The sequence below is a fragment of the Leptodactylus fuscus genome, chromosome 5 (assembly GCF_031893055.1).
Source record: "Leptodactylus fuscus isolate aLepFus1 chromosome 5, aLepFus1.hap2, whole genome shotgun sequence".
Taxonomy (NCBI): Eukaryota; Metazoa; Chordata; class Amphibia; order Anura; family Leptodactylidae; genus Leptodactylus; species Leptodactylus fuscus.
In genome coordinates, this window is record NC_134269.1 from 125,330,428 (window position 1) to 125,352,528 (window position 22,101).

Below are 22,101 nucleotides of genomic sequence, written 5' to 3' on the forward strand. Positions count from 1 at the left end.
TTGCTAAAACCTTGTAACGGACACTAGCAACGAACACTACCGATGGTCACCAATGGTAGTGTGAATGACCCCTTATATTCCTCTGCTTCTGTCAAGGTCATGAAAAAAAAAAAAAACTTTATGAAAATTGCAAACTGTGATCTGGACCATAAAATTTCTGAAATTTCCCCAATGTGGGACTATTAACCCCTTCCCGCCGATGGCATTTTTTGATTTTCGTTTTTCGTTTTTGACTCCCCTCCTTCTAAACCCCATAACTTTTTTATTTCTCCGCTCCCAGAGTCATATGAGGTCTTAATTTATGCGGGACAATTTTTTCTTCATGATGCCACCATTATTTATTCTATATAATGTACTGGGAAGCAGGAAAAAAATTCAGAATGGGGTGGATTTGAAGAAAAAATGCATTTCTGCGACTTTCTTACGGGCTTTGGTTTTACGGCGTTCACTGTGCAGCCAAAATGACATGTCCCCTGTATTCTGTGTTTCGGTACGGTTCCAGGGATACCAAATTTATATGGTTTTATTTACATTTTGACCCCTAAAAAAAATTCCAAAACTGTGTTAAAAAATTTTTTTTCTAAAAGTCGCCATATTCCGACGGCCGTAACTTTTTTATACATAGGTGTACGGGGATGCATAGGGCGTCTTTTTTTGCGGGGCCGGGTGTACTTTTTAGTTCTACCATTTTCGGGAAATGTTATTGCTTTGATCACTTTTTATTCAAATTTTTAGCAGAATTAAAACAGTGAAAAAACGGCGGTTTGGCACTTTTGACTATTTTTCCTGCTACGGCGTTTACCGAACAGGAAAAATATTTGTATAGATTTGTAGAGCGGGCGATTTCGGACGCGGGGATACCTAACATGTATATGTTTCACAGTTTTGAACTACTTTTATATCTGTTCTAGGGAAAGGGGGGTGATTTGAACTTTTAATATTTTTTATATTTTTTTTTTTTTTTTTTACTTTTTTTTTTTTATTTTTTTTTTTATTTTTTTTTTGCATTTATTAGACCCCCTAGGGGTGTTGAACCCCAGGGGGTCTGATCACTAATGCAATGCATTACAATGCTAATGCATTGCAATGCATTGCAAAAAAGCATCATCTCTTTTGCAGGCTGTATACACCAGCCTGCAAAAGAGAGAATTTGCAGACTGGCTGGGAGCCCTTAACAAGGCTCCCGGCTGTCATGGCAACGGGGGGTCGGCCCTGGAGCATGTTCCAGGAGCCGGCGATCCCTGCCAAAATGGCGGCGCCCATGCGCCGCCGGGAAGATGGCGCCTCCGGCGCCTTTGACAGCAGCGCCGGAGGGGTTAATGCCTCCGATCGGTCCGGGGACCGATCGGAGGCATTAGAGCCGGTTGTCTACTGCTTGAAGCAGTAGACACCCGGCGGCTATGACGGACGCCCGGCTCCCAGGCGGTCGCCATAGTTACAGACCCGACACGCGCCGTACTATTACGGCGCATGTCGGGAAGGGGTTAAAGGATTATCTTATCTTATAAAGTGCATGTTTCTCAAGTAGAACAATGCTAAAATATTTCAAGTGGTTTCCCAGCAACACAAATAAATGGTGGCAGTGGGTTCAAAGCAGATTAAAAAAAGAAAATTAAAGGAGAATCATATAATGGCTTATAAATGCCTTATTTCAATACCAGGCTATATTCCCTGGTTCAGAACTACACACATTTTCTGATTTTTTGTAAATGCAATTGTGAGAGCTGAGACATTTTTTCACTCAGGTTATTTAAATAATTTTTGCGTTTTTTTGTTGAGATATAGGGCTTTATTTTTATATTTTAATTTTTGGATGTTTTTTGTTTTTCAGAAAATGTATTTCCTGTATTTGTTTATACAGGAAAATGACTCTTTCACTTTTTTTTTTTCTTTTTTTTAATAGTATAAGGTGCTACTAAAAAAAAATATTTTAGCCTCTTCGTCATGGTAATTTTTATGTAGTGTTTTGTTAGTGGGGGAAGGCTAGAAACTGTGATGTGGGTATGGTTTTAACTTTTTTTTTTATTTTTTATTTTCCTTTTATTTATCATTTTACATCTTAAGAGTTAGTTCACACATATTTTTTTGGTCCGGATTTTGACACGGGAAGCAGCATCAGAATCCGGACCAAAATGCGCCTGCCGCGGCTTTCCGCTCCGGATTAGGCCCAAATGAATGTGCATAGTCCAGAGGGATTGTCTTGACGCGGATGTTGTGGCATTTTCTGCTGCGGAATCCGCGTCAAGATAGTGCAGGTCGCTTCTTTTTTACGCAAGCAGTAAAATATCACTCACGCAAAAAGGAAATGACTAGGTTCCCTTGAATTCAATGGGAGGCAGTTTTTTGACCCGGATTTTGACACTGATTCCTCATCAAAATCCGGACCAAAAAACTACGTGAACTAGCGCTAACAGTACTCACTGAGCACGGTGTATACAGCAATCGAGAAGACAGGAACAGTAATAAACCGTCTCTGCATTTTCTATAGGTGCTCTGGCTGTAGTTACAGCCGACTCTGCGGTTCTGCAACTGACAATTTTGTGCAGCTGCTTAAGGGAGCGTTCACACTACCGTCATTGTCCGACAGCTAGTGTCCGCTGCTAATGTCCGTTCAAAATCTTGCACGGACATTAGCAGCGGACACTAGCTGTGTCCGTGACATTTTTCATTCATTAAAATGGAGATCGGGTGCGTTGTTTTGCACTCCGTGCCTGTCCTTACGTGTCCATTCCAAAAGATGTCCGACCTTTCAAGCGGACAGCAAAACCCGACATGTAGGTTTTTTCTGTCCGCTTGAAAAGTCAGACATCTTTAGGAACGGGCAGTTAAGGACAGGCACGGAGTGCAAAACAACGCACCCGATCGCCAATTAAATGAATGAAAAATGTCAGACACAGCTAGTGTCTGCTGCTAATGTCCGTGCAAGATTTTGAACGGACATTAGCAGCGGACACTGCCTGTCAGACACTGACGGTAGTGTGAACGCCCCCTAACACTGCAAGGTAAGAGTGGACCACCAAGATGTAAATAGTCTATGGAAGGTCTGGAACTGGGTAATATAGACAATAAGTATAATAAATATTATCTTGTTCTTAGAATATAATGTCTTACCAGTGCATCAGTCGGGGTTTCTAGTAAAGTTGGATTGCTGTCTTCAGGTAAGTTTTCTGCTCCTAAAAGCAAAACAATGATATTACTATTAAATAATCTCAACTACGTATGTAAAGACTTGTGTTCCTGCATTAGTAGGTGGAAGTGTAATATATTAAACCATTTCCGCTACAGTAGTATTTTCGATTTTCATTCATACTCCCACTTTCTAAGGGTCATAGTTTTTTTTTGTTCACAAATCTGTATGAGGGCTTCATTTTTGTAGGATAAATTGTATTTTATAATGGCTACACTTAATGTTCTGTACGATCTACTAGGAAGTGGAAAAACAATTCAGAATGTGGTGGAGTTAGAGAACAACTGTATTTGTGTGACACTCCACAGGCTTTATTTTTACATTGTTCACTGTATAGCCAAAATGACATATCGCCTGTATTCTGCAGGTCTTCACAACTACAGAAATATCACATTTATAGTGTTTGGTATGCCACATTCTGACAACCCGTAACATTGTTATATTTCTATATACAGAGCTACATGAGGCATCTTTTCTATGCGTAGCCAGATGTACTTTTTATTTATACCATTTGGGGAATGTCTGATGTTTTGTTCGCTTTTATTCAGATTTTTATGGTAAACAAATTGGAAAGAAAAGTGGAACGACTTACTCATTTTTTTCCCACTATGGTGTTCTCTGTACTGTAAAACTAATTTTATACATAATGTGTGCTTTTTATATCTAATATAGGGAAAGGAAAGCAACTTTTTTTTTTTTTGTTTATATTTTGACTTTGTTAAATTTTTGAACCCCAGGAGGTCTTATAACTAATACAACACACTGCAATGCTAATACACTACAAAGTAATTTAGAATCCATAGAGTTCTATAACAAGCTCCCTAGGGTACATTTATAAGTGATTACTACTTTGGGGGCACTTAGTTGGAAAAAAAAAAATTCACTAGGGGGTACTTCGCTTGAAAAGGTCTAGGCAACAAATCACTACCCCTGGATCTAAGGTTGAGTGGTCCAGAACTAATTTTTTATGGACTATTCTTGGGCTATAAATATCTGACTAGCAGGGAACCGACAGGCAGCCCCCATATGGATCAGATGTTCAAAGCCATTTGTAACACCTGTACTTTACACAATGTGGGCTGAGCTGCAGTTATGGCATCCGGTCACTATACTGCTACTGGCTCCATGATGTGAATACTACACGCATAGGAATGGATGCTGAAGAGCAGATTCATGAGGGAGCCACTGACTAGATATTTATGACCTATAGGAAGGATGAGCCTTAAAAAAATAAAATAAATTAAAAGTCCTGGACAACCCCTTTAACATTTTGGATTTTAAGTAAACAGTTTTTGTATACAAGCCAATTGCATATGTAACAATCAAAAAAGGTATGTAGTACTTACCTTCTTTCATGCTACTTTCATTTTCTTTCACCCCTGATGGTGATAATACAGTAACAGTGTCAGAAGAACCTGTATGTTCGGAAGGGAGATCTTCAGTTTCTGAGTGTTCAATAGTCAATCTTTCACCATACAACAGATTCTGAATTGTGGAATTAGATAAATGACCAGGTTCTGATTTCATCTGCATAGACACCTTAGCGTCCACTGTGGGAAACCATTCTCCAACTTTAATACTTGACTGAGAGGCATGGCCAAATGGACTCCATCGTGGTTTTGACTGTTCAGTTTCAGAGACTAGCTCTCCAAGTGGAATATGAGACTGTGATGCATGTCCATGAATATTCCATCTGGGTCTTGTGGATAAAACATCAGACACATTCTCGCCAATCTTTATATTGGCATCAGATGCATGTCCATGGACACTCCACCGAGGTCTAGAAACGTCCACGTCAGATACGTTTTCACCAATCTTGATATTAGCCTGAGATGCATGGCCATGGACATTCTGCCTCGGATTTGATGCCTCTATATCAGATGCATACTCTCCGACTTTAATGTGACTTTCTGAAATATGACCATGAATATTCCATCGAGGTCGGGTTGGCTTAACATCGGACATGTATTCACCAATGTTTATGTGGGAATCAGAAGAATGGCCATGTTGACTAGGCTGTGGCTTTGGCACAACAGTATCAGGAATGTATTCTCCAACTTTAATACTGGCATCTGATGCATGCCCGTGTACATTCCAACGTGGCCTTCTAGGTTGTTCATTGGACACATACTCCCCAATCTGAATGTGCCCCTGAGAGACTTGTGTAAATGCCACTGGCTTCAACACGGTGTTAAAGTCATAGTCACTTACGGGAATAATACTTGATGTATCTATAGAGTATTTGCTTTCAGTGGTTTCCTGGAGATCAGAACCTATATCTTGTAAAGCATCATCAATATGAGATTGATCTCCAGCTAGCTGTATGAACGGTTTCTCTGTTGGTGGTACAGGAAGGAAATCTGCAAATTCCAAAGCAGGTGTCTCCAAATTTGTGCCATCTACTGCTTGGTCTGGTGATTTTAAAGTGTCAGTTTCCTTTCCTCCAGTAGAGGATACATCTCTCACTTCTTCATTATGCACACAGCCCAAAGTCATATTTTCATCAATTTTCTATAGTAAAGAAAATGCAAATAATTAAACCTCGTTCTTCACATTTCATATACATAGCAATACATCAACTTTATATTGCTGTATATATAGAGGTTTCAAAGTACAAGAAAAAAAACACAAACTACAATCATATATACCAAATAACTACACAAACCTCGTCTACTTGATCTTCCAATGGAATATATGATGCAGGTTCAGTGGTTTCCGAACATAATTGTTGTCTAGAAGAACCAATAGGATTCTGTTCAAGCAATTCCTAAATCAATGGACATTAGAAAGACAGATTTCTCAGTATTACACTAACCTACAATGACAACTCAGCATTACACTAATATACAATGACAACAGGATTCAGAAATACCTGTAAGTGCTTTTCATCATCCAAAAAAAATTTCAGTCGAGCAGTCTCCAATTTATGACGCTGAAGCTTCCAAAGCGCTCTCTGTTCTTTCCGAGTGGCCTCCTCAGATAACTGACTGTAATGCTGAATGAGTTCTTCTCTATTATAAAAAGAATGCAAGAAATTATTTTCTTTACATCACACATATGCCAAAACAATAGCTATATGGTTAAAAATTTGTGGTCAGTGAATGAGAAAAGTGCTGTTTAAAAAGGAGTCTGTCAACAAGGTGAAATACAGTATATTAAACCAGCAAAACGGTTATATAGAGCTGGCTCACCTAAATTTACCATCTTTAACCCCATGAAAAAGTGTGCCTCCGTTACCAAGATACTCAATCATTTTATAACATGCAAAAGAGCAATCTGGAAAACCGACTGTGGCCCCATTGCTCAAAACGGCTACATCCCACATTGCTCTAATATGCCCTCCTTCTTCCCTCCCTACTTTAAGTGATAGAAACAAATTAGATTCCAGCTTAGTTCATGGCTATATGAGTAAAATGTGTTAATGTAAAATAATAATAAAAAAACAAAACAACAACATATATTCGTTGTGAACTCTCACTAGCGTAGGAGCAGCAGACCCTTGGCAATACATGCAGCAAAGATCAATCATGTGGACATAGATACTGAATTATGACCCAGCTTTGCGCTATGCAAGGCTTTATCTTCTGTTAGAAAGGTAAATAAACATGATGGAAGATAGTTTCAGTCATGTTGTTTACATTAGTGTCAATGAGAACGGAATAGTCTGTGTCCGTTCTCAGTGACAGTTTAATATTCATTGCTGTCATACTAAGAAGACAGCAATGGATATTAACAATAGTAGTGTGATAGTTCCATTAATGATAAGATTATAAGGAAGAGATGAAGACACATCAATGATTCACTGAAATGGGGTACCTTGCTTTCAATTCCAGTTCTTCTTCCAATGCCTTTAACCTTTTCTCACGATCACGTAGCTCACGAGCATAACTAAAGTCATCATCAGCCTCCTCCTGTTTGGCAGCAAGTCGTCTCTGTGTTGAAAATATAAAAGGTTACATTAAACCTTATAAACATCAATTGTACAGTGGGGCAAAAAAGTATTTAGTCAGTCACCAATAGTGCAAGTTCCACCACTTAAAAAGATGAGAGCCGTCTGTAATTTACATCATAGGTAGACCTCAACTATGAGAGACAAACTGAGAAAAAAAAATCCAGAAAATCACATTGTCTGATTTTGTAAGAATTTATTTGCAAATTATGGTGGAAAATAAGTATTTGGTCACCAACAAACAATCAAGATTTCTGGCTCTCACAGACCTGTAACTTCTTCTTTAAAAGTCTCCTCTTTCCTCCACTCATTACCTGTAGTAATGACACCTGTTTAACCCCTTCACAACATTCGCCGTAATAGTACGGCGCTGCAGGGAAGGGCTTCCCGCAAACCGCCGTACTATTACTGCGGATGCATGGTGCGCACACAGAACCTGTGTGCGCACCATGCACAGCGGGTGTCTGACAATGCCCCGTAACACCCGCGGTCAGAACCGGGTCCGATCGTGGGTGTTAACCCCTGATATGCCGGCGATCAACATGACCGCCGGCACCTCCGGGGTTTGGTTAACAAATGGTGCCGATCGGCACCCCCCGCGCCGGTTTCGGGGGGTGCCGGTGTTCGTCGGGGGCAGCCCGGGGTCTGATCAGTGACCCCGGGTCTGCCCCATCACTTACCCCATCCTCGCACCTGGCTGATCCTGCTGTAAATGAAGCTGTCAGCCTGTGCGTCTACACAGGCTGACAGCTTCCTATACACTGCAATACACGTGTAACACGTGTATTGCAGCGTATCTCTATTGAAGCAGTGATCAGCCGATCACTACTTCAATCCCCCATGGGGACAGAAAAAAAAAGTTGGACAAAAGTAAAAATAAAAAAGTTTAAATAAGTTTAAAATAAAATAGAAATAAATAAAGCCCCAAAAATCCCATTTTCCCCATATAAAATGTTTTATTATGTAAAATAAAGAAAAATAGAAAAAAATATTACATATTTGGTATCGCCGCGTCCGTAATAACCTGAACAATAAAATTAAAACATTATTTAACCCGAACGGCGAATGTCGTAAAAAAAACCCGTAGAAAACCGCACAAAATAATGATTATTCACCACCTTTCTCTTACAAAATGTTCAATAAAAAATAATCAAATGGTCAGATGAAAACCAAAATGGTACCAATAAAAAGAAGAGGTCTTCCCGCAAAAAATAAGCCCTCAACCAGCCCTGTCTAGCGAAAAATAAAAACGTTATGCCTTTCAGAAGATGGCGATGCAAAAATAATTGATTTTTTTTCCCTGAATTGAATTCTATTCTGCACAAATAGCAACGCATTAAAAAATCATATAAATGAGGTATCACCGTAACCGTACCGACCCGCAGAATAAAGGTAACATGTTACTTATGCTGTACGGGAAAAAAAAAATGCTAAAAAGCAATGCCAGAATTGATGTTTCCTTTTACATCCCACCCAGAAAGAGTTAATAAAATGTAGTCAATAAGTTACAGGCCCCCAAATGGTGGCATTGAGAAGTACATCAAATACCGCAAACACCAAGCCCTCATATGGCCACATTGCCAGAAAATAAAAATCTACCTTGTACAATGTGAAGACAAAAACCCCAAAAGTCGCCAAATCATTAGGACATAAGTGGCTGCGACTAGAAGGAAATGTATTAGCGGTGTGAGCGTTTTCAGGGGACACCCCATATTTAGAGCTTGTGACAGATAATACACCAGCGCTGATCCCCCAGAATGCCCCTCTTCCCCGTCCGCGTCATAGGAGCTGGTGGGAAAATAGAATGGGATTTGGTGTACCCAATTTACTCCGCACAGCTTACACATTCACTTCGGGGTCACTAATGCTCACTACATCACTTGATAAATTCTTTGAGGGGTGCGGTTTTCAAAATGGGGTCACTTTCTAGAGGTTTCCACTGTTTTGACTCCTCAAGGGCTTTGTAAATGCGACATGGCTCCTGAAACTGATCGCAGCCAGATCTGCCCTCTAAAAGCTCTTTGGCGCGCCTTCCCTCCTGCGTCTCGCTGTGCGTCCGTATATTAGTTTACACCCACAAGTGGGGTACTATGGTAGTCGGGAGAACTTGCCTAACAAATTGTGGGATGCGTTTTCTCCTTTAACCCCTTGTGAATGTGCAAATTCTAGTGCTAAACGAAAATATTAGTAACAAATTCAAATTTGAAAATTTCACCTCCATTTTGTATTAATTCCTGTTAAGCACTTATAGGGTTAAATTACTAGGTATATGTTGTTTTGGCTTATTTAAGGGGTGCAGTTTTGAAAATGGGGTGATTTATGGGGGGCTTTAATACAAGGGTCTTTCAAAACCCCTTCATAACTGGATTAGTCCCTTAAAAAATGGGTTTTGGAAATTTCTTGAAAATTTTGAATATTGTTGTTTCACTTGTAAATCTTATAATGTCTGTAAAAATTAAAAGGGTGACTAAAGTTTGATGCCGACATAAAGCAGAGATCTGGGACATGAGATTTATGATATAATTTTGGCGGTCTGACTATTTGTATGTAATGTACATCATTTCAAACTTTATAAAATGCATATTTTTCAAAATTTCCACCAAATTTCCAATTTTTTCATAATTAAACACAAAACATATCAACCAAAACTTACCACCAACATGAAGTACAATGTGTTACGATAAAACAATCTCAAAATCACTTTGGTAAGTTAAAGCGTTCCAAAGTTATTGCCACATAAAGTGACACATGTCAGTTTTGAAAAATCGAGCTTGGTCAGGAAGTCAAAAAGTGCCATCGGCGGGAAGGGGTTAAACTTGTTATCAGTATAAAAAGACACCTGTGCACACCCTCAAACAGTCAGACTCCAAACTCCACTATGGTGAAGACCAAAGAGCTGTCAAAGGACACCAGAAACAAAATTGTAGCCCTGCACCAGGCTGGGAAGACTGAATCTGCAATAGGCAACCAGCTTGGATTGAAGAAATCAACTGTGGGAGCAATAATTAGAAAATGGAAGACATACAAGACCACTGATAATCTCCCTCGATCTGGGGCTCCATGCAAAATCTCACCCCGTGGGGTCAAAATGATCACAAGAACGGTGAGCAAAAATCCCAGAACCACGCGGGGGGACCTAGTGAATGAACTGCAGAGAGCTGGGACCAATGTAACAAAGCCTACCATCAGTAACACACTACACCGCCAGGGACTCAGATCCTGCAGTGCCAGACGTGTCCCACTGCTTAAGCCAGTACATGTCCGGGCCCGTCTGAAGTTTGCTAGAGAGCATTTGGATGATCCAGAAGAGTATTGGGAGAATGTCCTATGGTCTGATGAAACCAAACTGGAACTGTTTGGTAGAAACACAACTTTTCGTGTTTGGAGGAAAAAGAATACTGAGTTGCATCCATCAAACACCATACCTACTGTAAAGCATGGGGGTGGAAACATCATGCTTTGGGGCTGTTTCTCTGCAAAGGGGGCAGGACGACTGATCCGGGTACATGAAAGAATGAATGGGGCCATGTATCGTGAGATTTTGAGTGCAAACCTCCTTCCATCAGCAAGGGCATTGAAGATGAAACGTGGCTGGGTCTTTCAACATGACAATGATCCAAAGCACACCGCCAGGGCAACGAAGGAGTGGCTTTGTAAGAAGCATTTCAAGGTCCTGGAGTGGCCTAGCCAGTCTCCAGATCTCAACCCTATAGAAAACCTTTGGAGGGAGTTGAAAGTCCGTGTTGCCAAGCGACAGCCCCAAAACATCACTGCTCTAGAGGAGATCTGCATGGAGGAATGGGCCAACATACCAACAACAGTGTGTGCCAAACTTGTGAAGACTTACAGAAAATGTTTGACCTCTGTCATTGCCAACAAAGGATATATAACAAAGTATTGAGATGAAATTTTGTTACTGACCAAATACTTAATTTCCACCATAATTTGCAAATAAATTCTTACAAAATCTAACAATGTAATTTTCTGGATTTTTTTTATCATTTTGTCTCTCATAGTTGAGGTCTACCTATGATGTAAATTACAGACGCCTCTCATCTTTTTAAGTGGTGGAACTTGCACTATTGGTGACTGACTAAATACTTTTTTGCCCCACTGTATCTTGAACAATCTCCAAGCAGCATTTCTTGGAAAAGGGCCACGGCACGCATTCATGTATGTGCCAAGAAACCCCTGTAGGTAAACTTGAACTGATTGTAAACATGATCACCTACTAGAGAGGAATTCACACCTTCATCTATCTGTGGCATATTCTCCAAGAAATACTCCTGTATTATAATTTTACCTCATGGTCTTTCTCGTATTGCTCTTTCAGCTTCACAAACAGCTCCCTCTTTCTTGTGTCTGAAGACAATCTCTCTGCCAGCTGTTGATCTAAAGAGAAGCAAAATTAATAGAAAAACAAAACAAAATGGACTGCGATGGTCTCAAAGAAAGAAACAAACCTTTAAATCTCTCTAGGAGTTTTTCGGACGTTTCACGGGCCTGAATAATTAAGTCCTGCTTAGCAATTTCTGCTTGTAATTCCTAAAATAAAGCATACAGTATTATTATAAAAAAGACAAATGTCAAATGAGTACATCAGAAACAATAATGTACAAAGACAGCAAACTATAATGACTGTAGGGTTTTTGACTATAACGACTGCAGTGAAGATTCCAGTGTGTTTTTTTTTTCTTGTCCTACAAACGTTGATTTTACAAAGGTCTAATGCTAGAATAGGGAAATTGTAGCCTGGCTATTCTTCACATTACGATATGAAAAAACGTGTAATTTCAGGAGTGAGATTTGTTGTGAAATCATCCACTTTTCTGCATCAGAAGAAAACATGCTATGGACTTCAATCAGCTGCGAATGTTTGTAGATTTTGGAAAACCCCATTCTTTCGCATTGCATCGTAAAAACACAATGCAAATCAATCCAGTGAAAATGTTAACTATTGCTGGTGTTCATCATTAAAAACGCATCCATCTTTCCCATTTAACTGTATTAACTTATGGCAAAATTAAGATAAAACTCGGAGGCAGATGAGTCTGGGGAGTTCACAGACACCCACACCATGCACTGTGAAGCAAAGTGAACTGACTTTCATTTAATTCAGTGGCTGTAATTTACATAGGTTTGGAATCCTAAATATTAGCTGCAAGACAACATGCTGGTGGCCCCAAACCACCTGGAAGCTTTTCTTTAAGTACATTGCTCAGCCTTACTTTACCAAGCCCTACTCAGATTTAAAAGTACACGCGAATTATACCTCTGAAACGGGATAAGAAATCAGAAACTGTGTGTAAAGAAAAACATCAGCAAGCAAAGCAGTATTTTGTGTTACCTTCTCCTCTTTGCTGAGGCTGCTTTGTCGTGCAATTCTATCCATTCTGGCTATATACACAGCACAGTCTTTTCTTATTTCCTTTAACTCTTCTAAAGAGAATGTAACTGATATTTGAGGTACAGGGATATCAGACCAGCAAATGTAATGCTGGGGAAAAAAAAAAGAATAAGCATGTGCATTACTTTCTGTCTACCTTATTAATGTGCAGAACATCTATTAAAAATATAGGGACTGGCACCCACCTTAGGGCAGCACAATTTCAATAAATTAATAGTTTTCCCACACATGTATATTTCATTAGCTAGATGCTTCAAAAAGACCGGCACACAATCTTCCACATCTTTGGAGATCAATACATATCCATGAGTCCAGTAGCGTTTATCTAAAAGAAACAAGACAGGTTAATAAGGGCAGCAAGGTCAGGGTGAAACACATGGGATGGGCAAACATCACACTGCTCTCATCAAGTAATAAAAGTGAATGTGGCTGTGTTGCAACTCACAAGTTGCCATAACTACATGACAGTTGTAAGAAGTCCCTATGGATTTCTTGTGGCAAACGCATCCCAATAACTTGCCACATTCATTTTCATTACTTATAAGGAAGGCAGCATGAAACTGCAACTTTGGCCATGTGACGTGTATTGTGGTCACAACGTACGCCCCTAGCCTAAATGCAAATTACAGTGGATATATAATACTGTACCTCTAAACCCAAGGAAGTCTTCATTCACCTGGATCATGAACTCTTTACAATCATCTCTTAGAACACCAGTGTAAACCCAGTCATAGATAAATCTGAAAAAGTCCACAACATTTGTATTTTATCATATCACATCATGGATCATTCAATATAAAAAGGATCCCTACATATAGAGTAAGTAACCTACAAACATGGCTTAGCAGCTTTAACTGGGACAATGTCCTCAAAGTGAAGGGAACACAAAGTAAACGGGACATTTTCAAAAACATCCTATACAGGGCCAATGAAAAACATATACCTTATGGGAATTAGCGGGCTAGAAACCCTAGAAAACCAATGTGGCGAACTAAAACTGTAAGGAGTGCAATGAGGAATAAACAGAAAAATAAAAATTGTGTAAAAGACAATAAAGGAGGAAAAGATCGAAGCAGAAAGAATAATTGGCAAGGAAAGTAAAATAAATCAAAATTATTCTTCAAATACATAAAAAAAGAAAATACAAACTGACAATGTGGGCCCTCTCAAAAATAATCTGGGTGTAATGGTGGAGGAGGATGAGGAAAACACATCTAATTAAACACCGCCTTCTCTATTGTATTTATGCAAGAAAATCCAATGACCAAAGACATTATTAAGGGGTAATATAAATTCTTCACTAAACATCAGCTATTCAACCAAGAGGAAATGTGACCCCACTTTCAAAGTACTAAAATAGGTAAATTCCTGGGTCCAGATGGAATACAGCCCTAAGTTCTGAAGGAATTATGCACGGTGATAGACAGAAACAAACTTAGATCTAATATTTAAGGATTCAGTATTGACTGGGTCTGTTCCACAAGATTGGTGTATAGGGAACTGACAAAATCTATAGGCTGGTAAGTCTAAACTCCGTGGTGAGTAATGAAAGGTAATGTAAATAATCTTATAACACCCAATCAGCATGGATTTATGAGGAATTGGTCCTGTCAGATTAATCTGATCAGCTTCTGAGGGGGTCAGTTCTAGACTGGACATAGGTAATGAGAGGGACATAGGTTTTTGAAACTTGATCACATTAAGTGTTGATATACAAAAAGAGGGGAGAACAACATATGCAATTGGGTTCCTAGCTGGCTCAGTGATAGCCAGAGACCGAATCCATCTGGAGATGGAAGCAGACAGGCCCTTGCTAGGGCCTTTCCGGAAAAACGAACAAGGGGTCCGAACGACGGAATGGGTCAGTGAGAGACAGACTCTGATCTTCTGGAACACATCCAAACAGTGAAGAAGGCACTCACACGGGTGCTTAGGGTCCAGGCAAAAAGACAGTGAGACAATATCCTCACTGATGTGGAAGGAAGAAACAATCTCCAGGAGAAAAGAACGTAGCAGACAAAGGACAACCTTGTCCTTGTGTAGAACAAGAAAAGGAGGCTTCCAAGAAAGGACAGCCAGCTCAAAGACCTTGCAGATGGAAGTAATGGTCACCAGGAAAGCAACCTTCCAGGAAAAAAGATAAAGTCAGATCTCACGCATAGGCTCAAAAGGAGGAGCCTGGAGGGCCTCAAGGACGAAATTAAAGGTCCCACAGTAGCATAGTAGAGAGGAGCACAATGTCCCACATCCTGCAGGAAGGACATCATCTGAGGCTAGAAGACCAAGGTCTTTTGATACAGAATAGACAGGGCAGAAACCTGCTGATTAGGATAAGAAAGGCCAAGACCACACTGAAGAAAAGCAAGGATCTAGGAAGAGAAAAGGAGAGCAGATGAAAGTCATTACTTTCACACCACTAAACATAGTCCTAATAAATGACAGATCTTTGCAGAATGGGATTTCCAGGCCTTGAACATGGTCTGGATAACAGGCTCCAAAAATCTGCAATACCTCAGGACCTCGGCTTCAACAGTCATGCCACTAAATGCAGCTGAGGTAAGGTGGAATGGAAAAACAGTCCTTGAGAAAGAGGGTCAATATTCAGAGGAAGAAGACAAAGAGCGTCTGCCAGCAGGTACACGAGATCTACGTAACAGGCCCGATGGGGCCAATCTTGAACCACCAGGATGGCTAGAAGGCCCTTGGTCTTGAGTTTCTTAAGAACTTGAGGCATAAAAGGAAGAGAAAGGAACAGGTACAGATTGAGTAAGACCAAAGGATCACAAGATAATTGGCTTGACGGTTTTGTGACCTGGCCACGTAGCAGGGGTGCTTGAGGTTCAGGCGGAAGGCTAAGCGGGTGACATCAGACGTGCCCCTATGGGAGCACAACTGAAGAAAGATCATCTGGTGATGAGACCACTCGCCCGGGTCAACCTTTTCTCAGGTTAGGTAGTCTGCCGTCCAATTGTCCATGCCTACAATGAAGACCACTGGCAGGACTGGATCATGATGCTCCACACAAAGAAGATAGGGGGAGGCTTCTTGCATGACAGCATGGTTCCTGGTGTCCCCCTGATGGTTTGAATAGACAACCATGGTGGAGATGTCAGTCTAGACACCCTTGGAGGAGAAAGGTCCAATGAAACAGGGCTAAGAAGATAGCCCTCAGTTTCAGCAGGATGATGTGAAGGGAGGTCTCTGCATTGGACTACAAGTCCTTAATGGTCAAGGCACTAAAGGCCAATCCCTAGATTAAAACACTCGCGTTGGTGGAGATCCCCTGCCAACGGAAGGAAGAAAGGACTTCCTCTGTGATATTCTTGGGGAGGAAAGCCAGCAAAGAAGTTTTCGGCGAGCCCAGGGAGACAGAAAAATCTGACAGTCGAGACTGGACAGAGATTTGTCCCAGTGGGTCAGCATTGACAATTACAAAGGATATGAGTGGAACTGAGCAAAAGGGACAGCCCTGAAAGTCGAGACCATCGTGCCCAGGAACCACATACAGAACCAAATAGAACATGGGGAGTTCCTCAAAATGCCGAACACCGACCAGATTGGAGGGTTAGGATCTTGGAATCCAGGAGGAGGATTTTGCCCAGGTGCATGCTGAGGATCATGCCCAGGAATTCCCTAAACTGAGAAGGCACGAGCCAGAATTTTTCCTCATTGATGAGTCAGCCTAACTGGTGAAGGCGGTCCAAGGTAATCTGTAAGCAGGTCAGATGTCTATCTTGGCAGGAGCTTTCACCAGGAGATCATCCAAGTATGGAATCACGGCAACTGCTCTGAAACAGAGGATGGCCATGAGAGACTCCATCACTTTGGAAAATACTTGGAAGGTGGAAGCGAGCCCAAGAGTAGAGTGACAAACTGAAAATAACGGAAACCCACCAGAAAAAGAAAATAATGCTGATGGCATAGTGTGATGGGAATGTGGAATTAAATTAGGAGACACTAATAAAATAGAATTTAGCCTTTAATAACAAATGACTAAAAATAATGAAGAAAAAACAATAATCAAGGTGAGAAAAAAAATGAAAAAACTGGACACCACCCCTTGATACGGGGGGGGGGGGGGGGGGTCAAGTTTTTTCTATTTTTGTGATAGACACTAAGTTATATTGACCTAAAGTTACAGGAGGACACAAGAGAAACGCTATATGAATACAAGTACTGATTTGAAATGGATCTCTGGCTTGTTATCAAAATCCAATAGCATATATATCAAATTGCATGATTTGTTTTCTTCATTAGTGCATACCTATACCTAGAAGCAGGTGTCGGTTTGTATTACAATGTACGCTATTTACTGTCTTTTACAATCATAACTCTTGCTTACTGACCTCACCCCTCCACCTTCTCCAGTCACTTTTGAAAATTGGTGAGAAGAAGAAAAAAAGTTACTATTACATAGATTATGGACAATCCCAATACTGATCTTACCTAAAATTTATCTTTTATGTTGAAACACTGATTGGAAAGAGGAGCCCTAAACAATTGGCTCCACAAATTATGAAAGAACTTTACCTGGTGTATGGATCACAACTGGATTTTAAGAGCGACAGCAAGATAGGGTAATGTTCATTACTGCTGTTTTCAAGAGCTTCTTTGTAAAGATACGATAACAATTTAACACCCTGTGGAGAAAAATAAGAAATATACATTTGTATTTATAATGTAGCTTTAAAGTTATCATAATTCTAGGTCCGCTGCGCATATATATATATATATATATATATATATATATATATATATATATAGAGAGAGAGAGAGAGAGAGAGAGAGAGAGAGAGAGAGAGAGAGAGAGAGAGAGAGAGAGAGAGAGAGAGAGAGAGAGAGAGAGAGAGAGAGAGAGAGAGACAGAGACAGAGAGAGAGAGACACATACACATGGTTGAATGGGGTTTATCACCTTCCTTTGCCAGAGACAGTATATAAATCCTAAAGCAACAAATGATGGCAATTTCCCATGTACCCCTGTAAAACTGGCAAGTAAAGTTGGATCTTTGTACTCATTGTAAAATCCCTTTCTCGTTGTATTCATTGGGGACACAGCACCTTCGGTATAGACCTGGCTATTAGGAAGCTGAGGAGTATTGAAAAGTGTCAGCCTTACCTCCAGGCGATACCCTCTCCACAGACACTGTGCTAGCCAGTTTGTACCACAGCACTGAGAGAGACACACAAACAAACAAACAAACAAAAAAAAAAGACTACGGATATGGACTACAGATTGGTATTGTGATTGAGCTTGAGAAACCGCAACTTGCACGAAACAGCTGTCGTTCATTCCCTTCAGGCGTGCTTTCTCCTGAATTTTTTAGATGGAAATTTAAAATAAAGTTTGGATTGCTTTTACTGAACGCTTTATATGGTGAGTGCCCAGTTTTTTCCCTACTTTTTTTTATAAACAAAAAAAAGAGGTCGGGGCTGGACAGAGACTTGTTCCATTAGACCAGAATCGCCCACTGAAAAGGACTCAAGTGGAACTGACAAGGATCTTGGACACCGGGAGAAGTATCGAGCCCTGGTGCATGTAGAAAATCATGTCCAGGTGCCGGGAAGGCACAAGACAGGTGTTCTCCTTGTTGATGAGCCAGCCAGACTGAAGGATGGCCATGAGAGATGACATCACCTTGGTAATTACTCAGGAGAAGGAGGCCAGCCCAAAGGCGAGTGTGTCAAACTGAAAATGACGTAAATCCACCATGAAAAGAAGAAAATGCTGATGGAACAGCGCAATGCGAATATGAAGGTAAGCGTAGAGACTCTTGATGGATGACAGGAATACACTAGACTCCAGCAATGCTAACACCAACCGCAGGGACTTGTGCAGAACCTGCAGAGACAGACAAACCTGTTGAGCCCCGTCAGGTCCAGGATATGGTGAAGAGAGCAGTCCTTCTTGGGAACGATGAATGGCTTGGAATAGTAACCCTGGAAAAGTCACGGGAAGACTGTCCACCAGAACAGAGGTGGGGCCACAAAAGCAGCAGAAATGCCAATGGCTGGAAGAAGGAGACTGGCTCCTAGGACACCTCTGGGTGAGGAGAGAATTTTTTTTCACCTTGTTTATCCAGAGAGAGAAGGAAGAGTCACAATCGCCTTTGTAAAGGTGAATTTAACATTCTGTGAACAGATCCAGAAAATCTGGCAGATTGCCACTGCTTTGGCAGCTGCCTTGTCAGAACAGCAAGCTGCTTCCAAGGAAGCTTCGCACAGATACCTGGAAGCATTCAGGGTTTGAGAAAACAGCAACTGTTATCCTGAACAGGGACTTCATTGGAGAGACCCCACTGGAGATGTTTAGCCCAGGAAAGCCAGGCTAGCTGACCAGAAGCAACGTGAAACCATCCACTATGCAGGCCACCTTGGTGAGTGAGTCCAGAGAGGACGGGGCTATTGGTGGACAAGACAAATCTTCAGGTACTTACCTCAACTGCCATTTTGTGGAACCACAGGGTCAACCTTTCAATACACCTTGTATATGGAAGTGGGGTCTTGCCGCTGATGCAGAGAGAGGGAGTGGGTGAGCTCTTTGCAGAGGGAATGCGACTAGTGTGGCATACACGCTGAAGAACCCCCTTCACCAGAAAGATAAAATAAAAATGATGCAAGACAGAAAGACCCGAGTCAGGTTGTGTATGGCTTCTACTGGCACTAGGTTAAAACTGGCTAGCACATTTTTTGTGGAGAAAGTATAGCCTGGAGGTAGAGCAGACATCTTTTACTACTCCTACTGTCCTAGCGTTCCCCAATGAAATAAGCGAGAAATATTGTTTTATAGCACACAGTGATAAGGAAGACAGGTTATCCATGACAAACACCCTATAACCCAGGATATCATTTTAATAAATTATATTTGTAAATATACTTTAAAATGCAGATTAAAATGTCTGTAAAGTATCAATTCATTACAAAGTTCACAGTATTAAACTAGGTGACTCACTGTAGGAAAGGAAGAAATGCTCCCCCTCGTGGATCCTGGTCCTACTGTACCTATGCAACACAACTCTGCCAAATACCTGTGAAAATATAAAGCATAGCTAAGTAGAGGGCAAGTAACAAAGATGAAAATTACATAGAAAATTTTAGGAGCCATTAGAAATGCTTTCTTAGACATTTGATAGGTGCTACTTCACCCTGCACTCTAAATCTATGAAAAAGACAAAGTCCCATCCCTATGACTATGTGACTACGTGTCCCCAAAGTAAATTATGCCCTAAAGGGCTCAAGTATAGAGAATATAATCTTACATGCCTTGACTGATCACATCACTTTCCTCAAATGTAGGAGCTATATTAGCTTTGTATGAGATGTTCAAAATGTCGTCCAGGCCCCGCTCTCCTGTACCTCCATACCCATATGTAGCACTGTAGTTGATTTTTACATCTAATGTTTCTCTATTTTTTATATATACAAAAAGAGAAAGAAAAAAAAAAAACACATGGGGGGGGGGGATCTATAGATCATACCTCATCATAAAACTAATAAGCAGAGGTGATTCTACATTTTACAAATATGGCATAGTTTTTCAGCTCTGGAGCCCCATTCTCATATAAATCACCATTTAATTTATATGCAAATGATGGGGAAAGTGCTTTGGGGGTGAGCCTTAGTGTGCCAGGTTTTTGATCACAGCTCTAGATTTCTGGGGGAAAAAAAGCAAGTTTTCCCTCATTTGCAAATGAATAAGCCAGCAATTTACACAAAAATGGGGCTCTAAAGCTAAATAACACACATATCTGGAAATAGTGGAATTTCCTCCACATGGTATTGTGATTCAGTTTAGAACAAATTTTGAGACTCCCTTTATGCACATTCTCTAGCAGTCTCTAGAATAAAATTTACATTACTTTTTAGCTGGTGTAGATATCATATACACAGGACCACTGGCATAAAATTCAAGCATCTTTAAATAAACATGGTTACACTGTCACTGTGTATAGAAGTAGTCAAAAAGGCCAACAAAGGAGACCAATAATAAATGCAGAAAAGACCACAAAAAATAAAGTGTGTCACATAAATAAATAGCATAGTAATATATAATCCCTTTGCCTCAGAAGTACAGGAGAAGCAAAGTAAGGAAAGGTAAGGACGTGATTTATAGTGATCCAAAGCTGACAGCAATGAGCATATGTTAGTTTATATACATTATATTACGGCCTTAATCGGCCTGCTTTATTTGCCCTCGTCATGCATGTACATACGTATTATTTTATAATGCTACATTTTTTAATTGTCAATTCCCTTTATATCCTATGAATGTCCCTTCTACAGATCAGCCTGGGAAAAGATCAATAATAAATGGAAACGTCACCATTAACCAATATGAAACCCTTTGTCTATTAGTGGATGGATTAACAAGAAACTATTATTCTGCAACTCAATCTGTACTACAATAAACTTTCATCTTGTTCTCTTAAAAGCATCTAAAGTGTGCGCTGCGGTTTCTACAATATGGTGTTTTGGACTGAAAAATCCTTCTACTGAGTACATAAATGCAAAAAACATGCAGTACCTCTATTTTTATTGGGAAAACTGGTATAAATGATGATACATCTTCTGGGGGGGGGTTATGCCCCCAACCACGTCACAAAGAGAAAGTGTTGAAGGTGGGGTAAAAATGTCACTTAAAATGAGAAATAGAGACTCCCTGCAGAAACTGGGTTTAAAAAGTCACTAACCCCTGCCAGAAAAGTGGCGTGGAGATCTAATAAATATGCTGCATATTGTTCTCCTACACCTCAGTCCTGTAAGAATATTTTAAATGGAATATTTTACCCAGATCTTTAAATATAATAAAATATTGAGAATCACCTTAATTGCCGTCCCAGTTTCCTGAATAGGAAGCTGATGGTAAGAAGAGACAGAGTGCTCGGAGTAGATAACACACATGCCCGGTAATACTGCAGGTATTTTCTAAGGCCACTTTTAAATGCCTGCAAATAGACACACATATAACAATTCATTCCACAATACTTTCCAATACTTACACTGGCTGAACACATTAATATACTTGTGAGAAACTATTATTGAGCTTCTTTCAATTCTTCTTTCTTTTCAATAAACCCCTGTAAAACCTCATATATTGCTCTGAGAGGAAACATCCTTTACCTGAACGTGACCATATTACCTGAAATACAAGGCCTTTATTTTGTGAGGAATCAAGACCAGTGTGCAGAGAGAAATTACTGAGTCTGGTGTAGTAAGTGCCGTAGTCTCCCACTTGTGCTAGCAGGTTGCCTATGTTTTCAGGGGACGTCCCAGAGATATAGATGCCCTGCTTAACCATGAAGGTCTGACTAGGCTGCAAATAAAGAAGATATGGTTCAGTTATTGACGCCACAATTGCACAATCAATTTGTGTTTAACAGCTCAAAATCACATCTTAATAAGGTTTCAAATGGATAGCACTGTAGCCTTGCAGCCCCAAATCCCGCCAGGAACAACATCTGCAAGGAGTTTGTATGTTCTCCCCGTGTTCCATTCACTAGTATTGTATGGTAGTTTGTTGTGGATTTTCAGTGCAGAATCTTTATTGAATATCCACATC

The 22,101-nt window shown here is 40.3% G+C and overlaps 1 protein-coding gene across 1 annotated transcript in view; it reads right to left on the reverse strand.

Moving 5' to 3' along the window:
- The window catches only part of TUBGCP6 (tubulin gamma complex component 6), a 38,121-nt gene that overhangs the window by 7,842 nt on the left and 8,178 nt on the right, over positions 1 to 22,101 (reverse strand). The window contains exons 5-18 of the mRNA XM_075274166.1: positions 21,682 to 21,855; positions 21,366 to 21,487; positions 19,495 to 19,570; positions 17,074 to 17,183; positions 13,192 to 13,283; positions 12,729 to 12,868; positions 12,484 to 12,633; positions 11,600 to 11,681; positions 11,440 to 11,528; positions 7,004 to 7,119; positions 6,060 to 6,198; positions 5,853 to 5,954; positions 4,534 to 5,698; positions 3,112 to 3,173 (exon numbers count right to left, since the gene is read on the reverse strand). Coding sequence (XP_075130267.1) covers positions 3,112 to 3,173; positions 4,534 to 5,698; positions 5,853 to 5,954; positions 6,060 to 6,198; positions 7,004 to 7,119; positions 11,440 to 11,528; positions 11,600 to 11,681; positions 12,484 to 12,633; positions 12,729 to 12,868; positions 13,192 to 13,283; positions 17,074 to 17,183; positions 19,495 to 19,570; positions 21,366 to 21,487; positions 21,682 to 21,855 — 2,619 coding nt within the window. The remainder of the gene's footprint in view (positions 1 to 3,111; positions 3,174 to 4,533; positions 5,699 to 5,852; positions 5,955 to 6,059; positions 6,199 to 7,003; positions 7,120 to 11,439; positions 11,529 to 11,599; positions 11,682 to 12,483; positions 12,634 to 12,728; positions 12,869 to 13,191; positions 13,284 to 17,073; positions 17,184 to 19,494; positions 19,571 to 21,365; positions 21,488 to 21,681; positions 21,856 to 22,101) is intronic.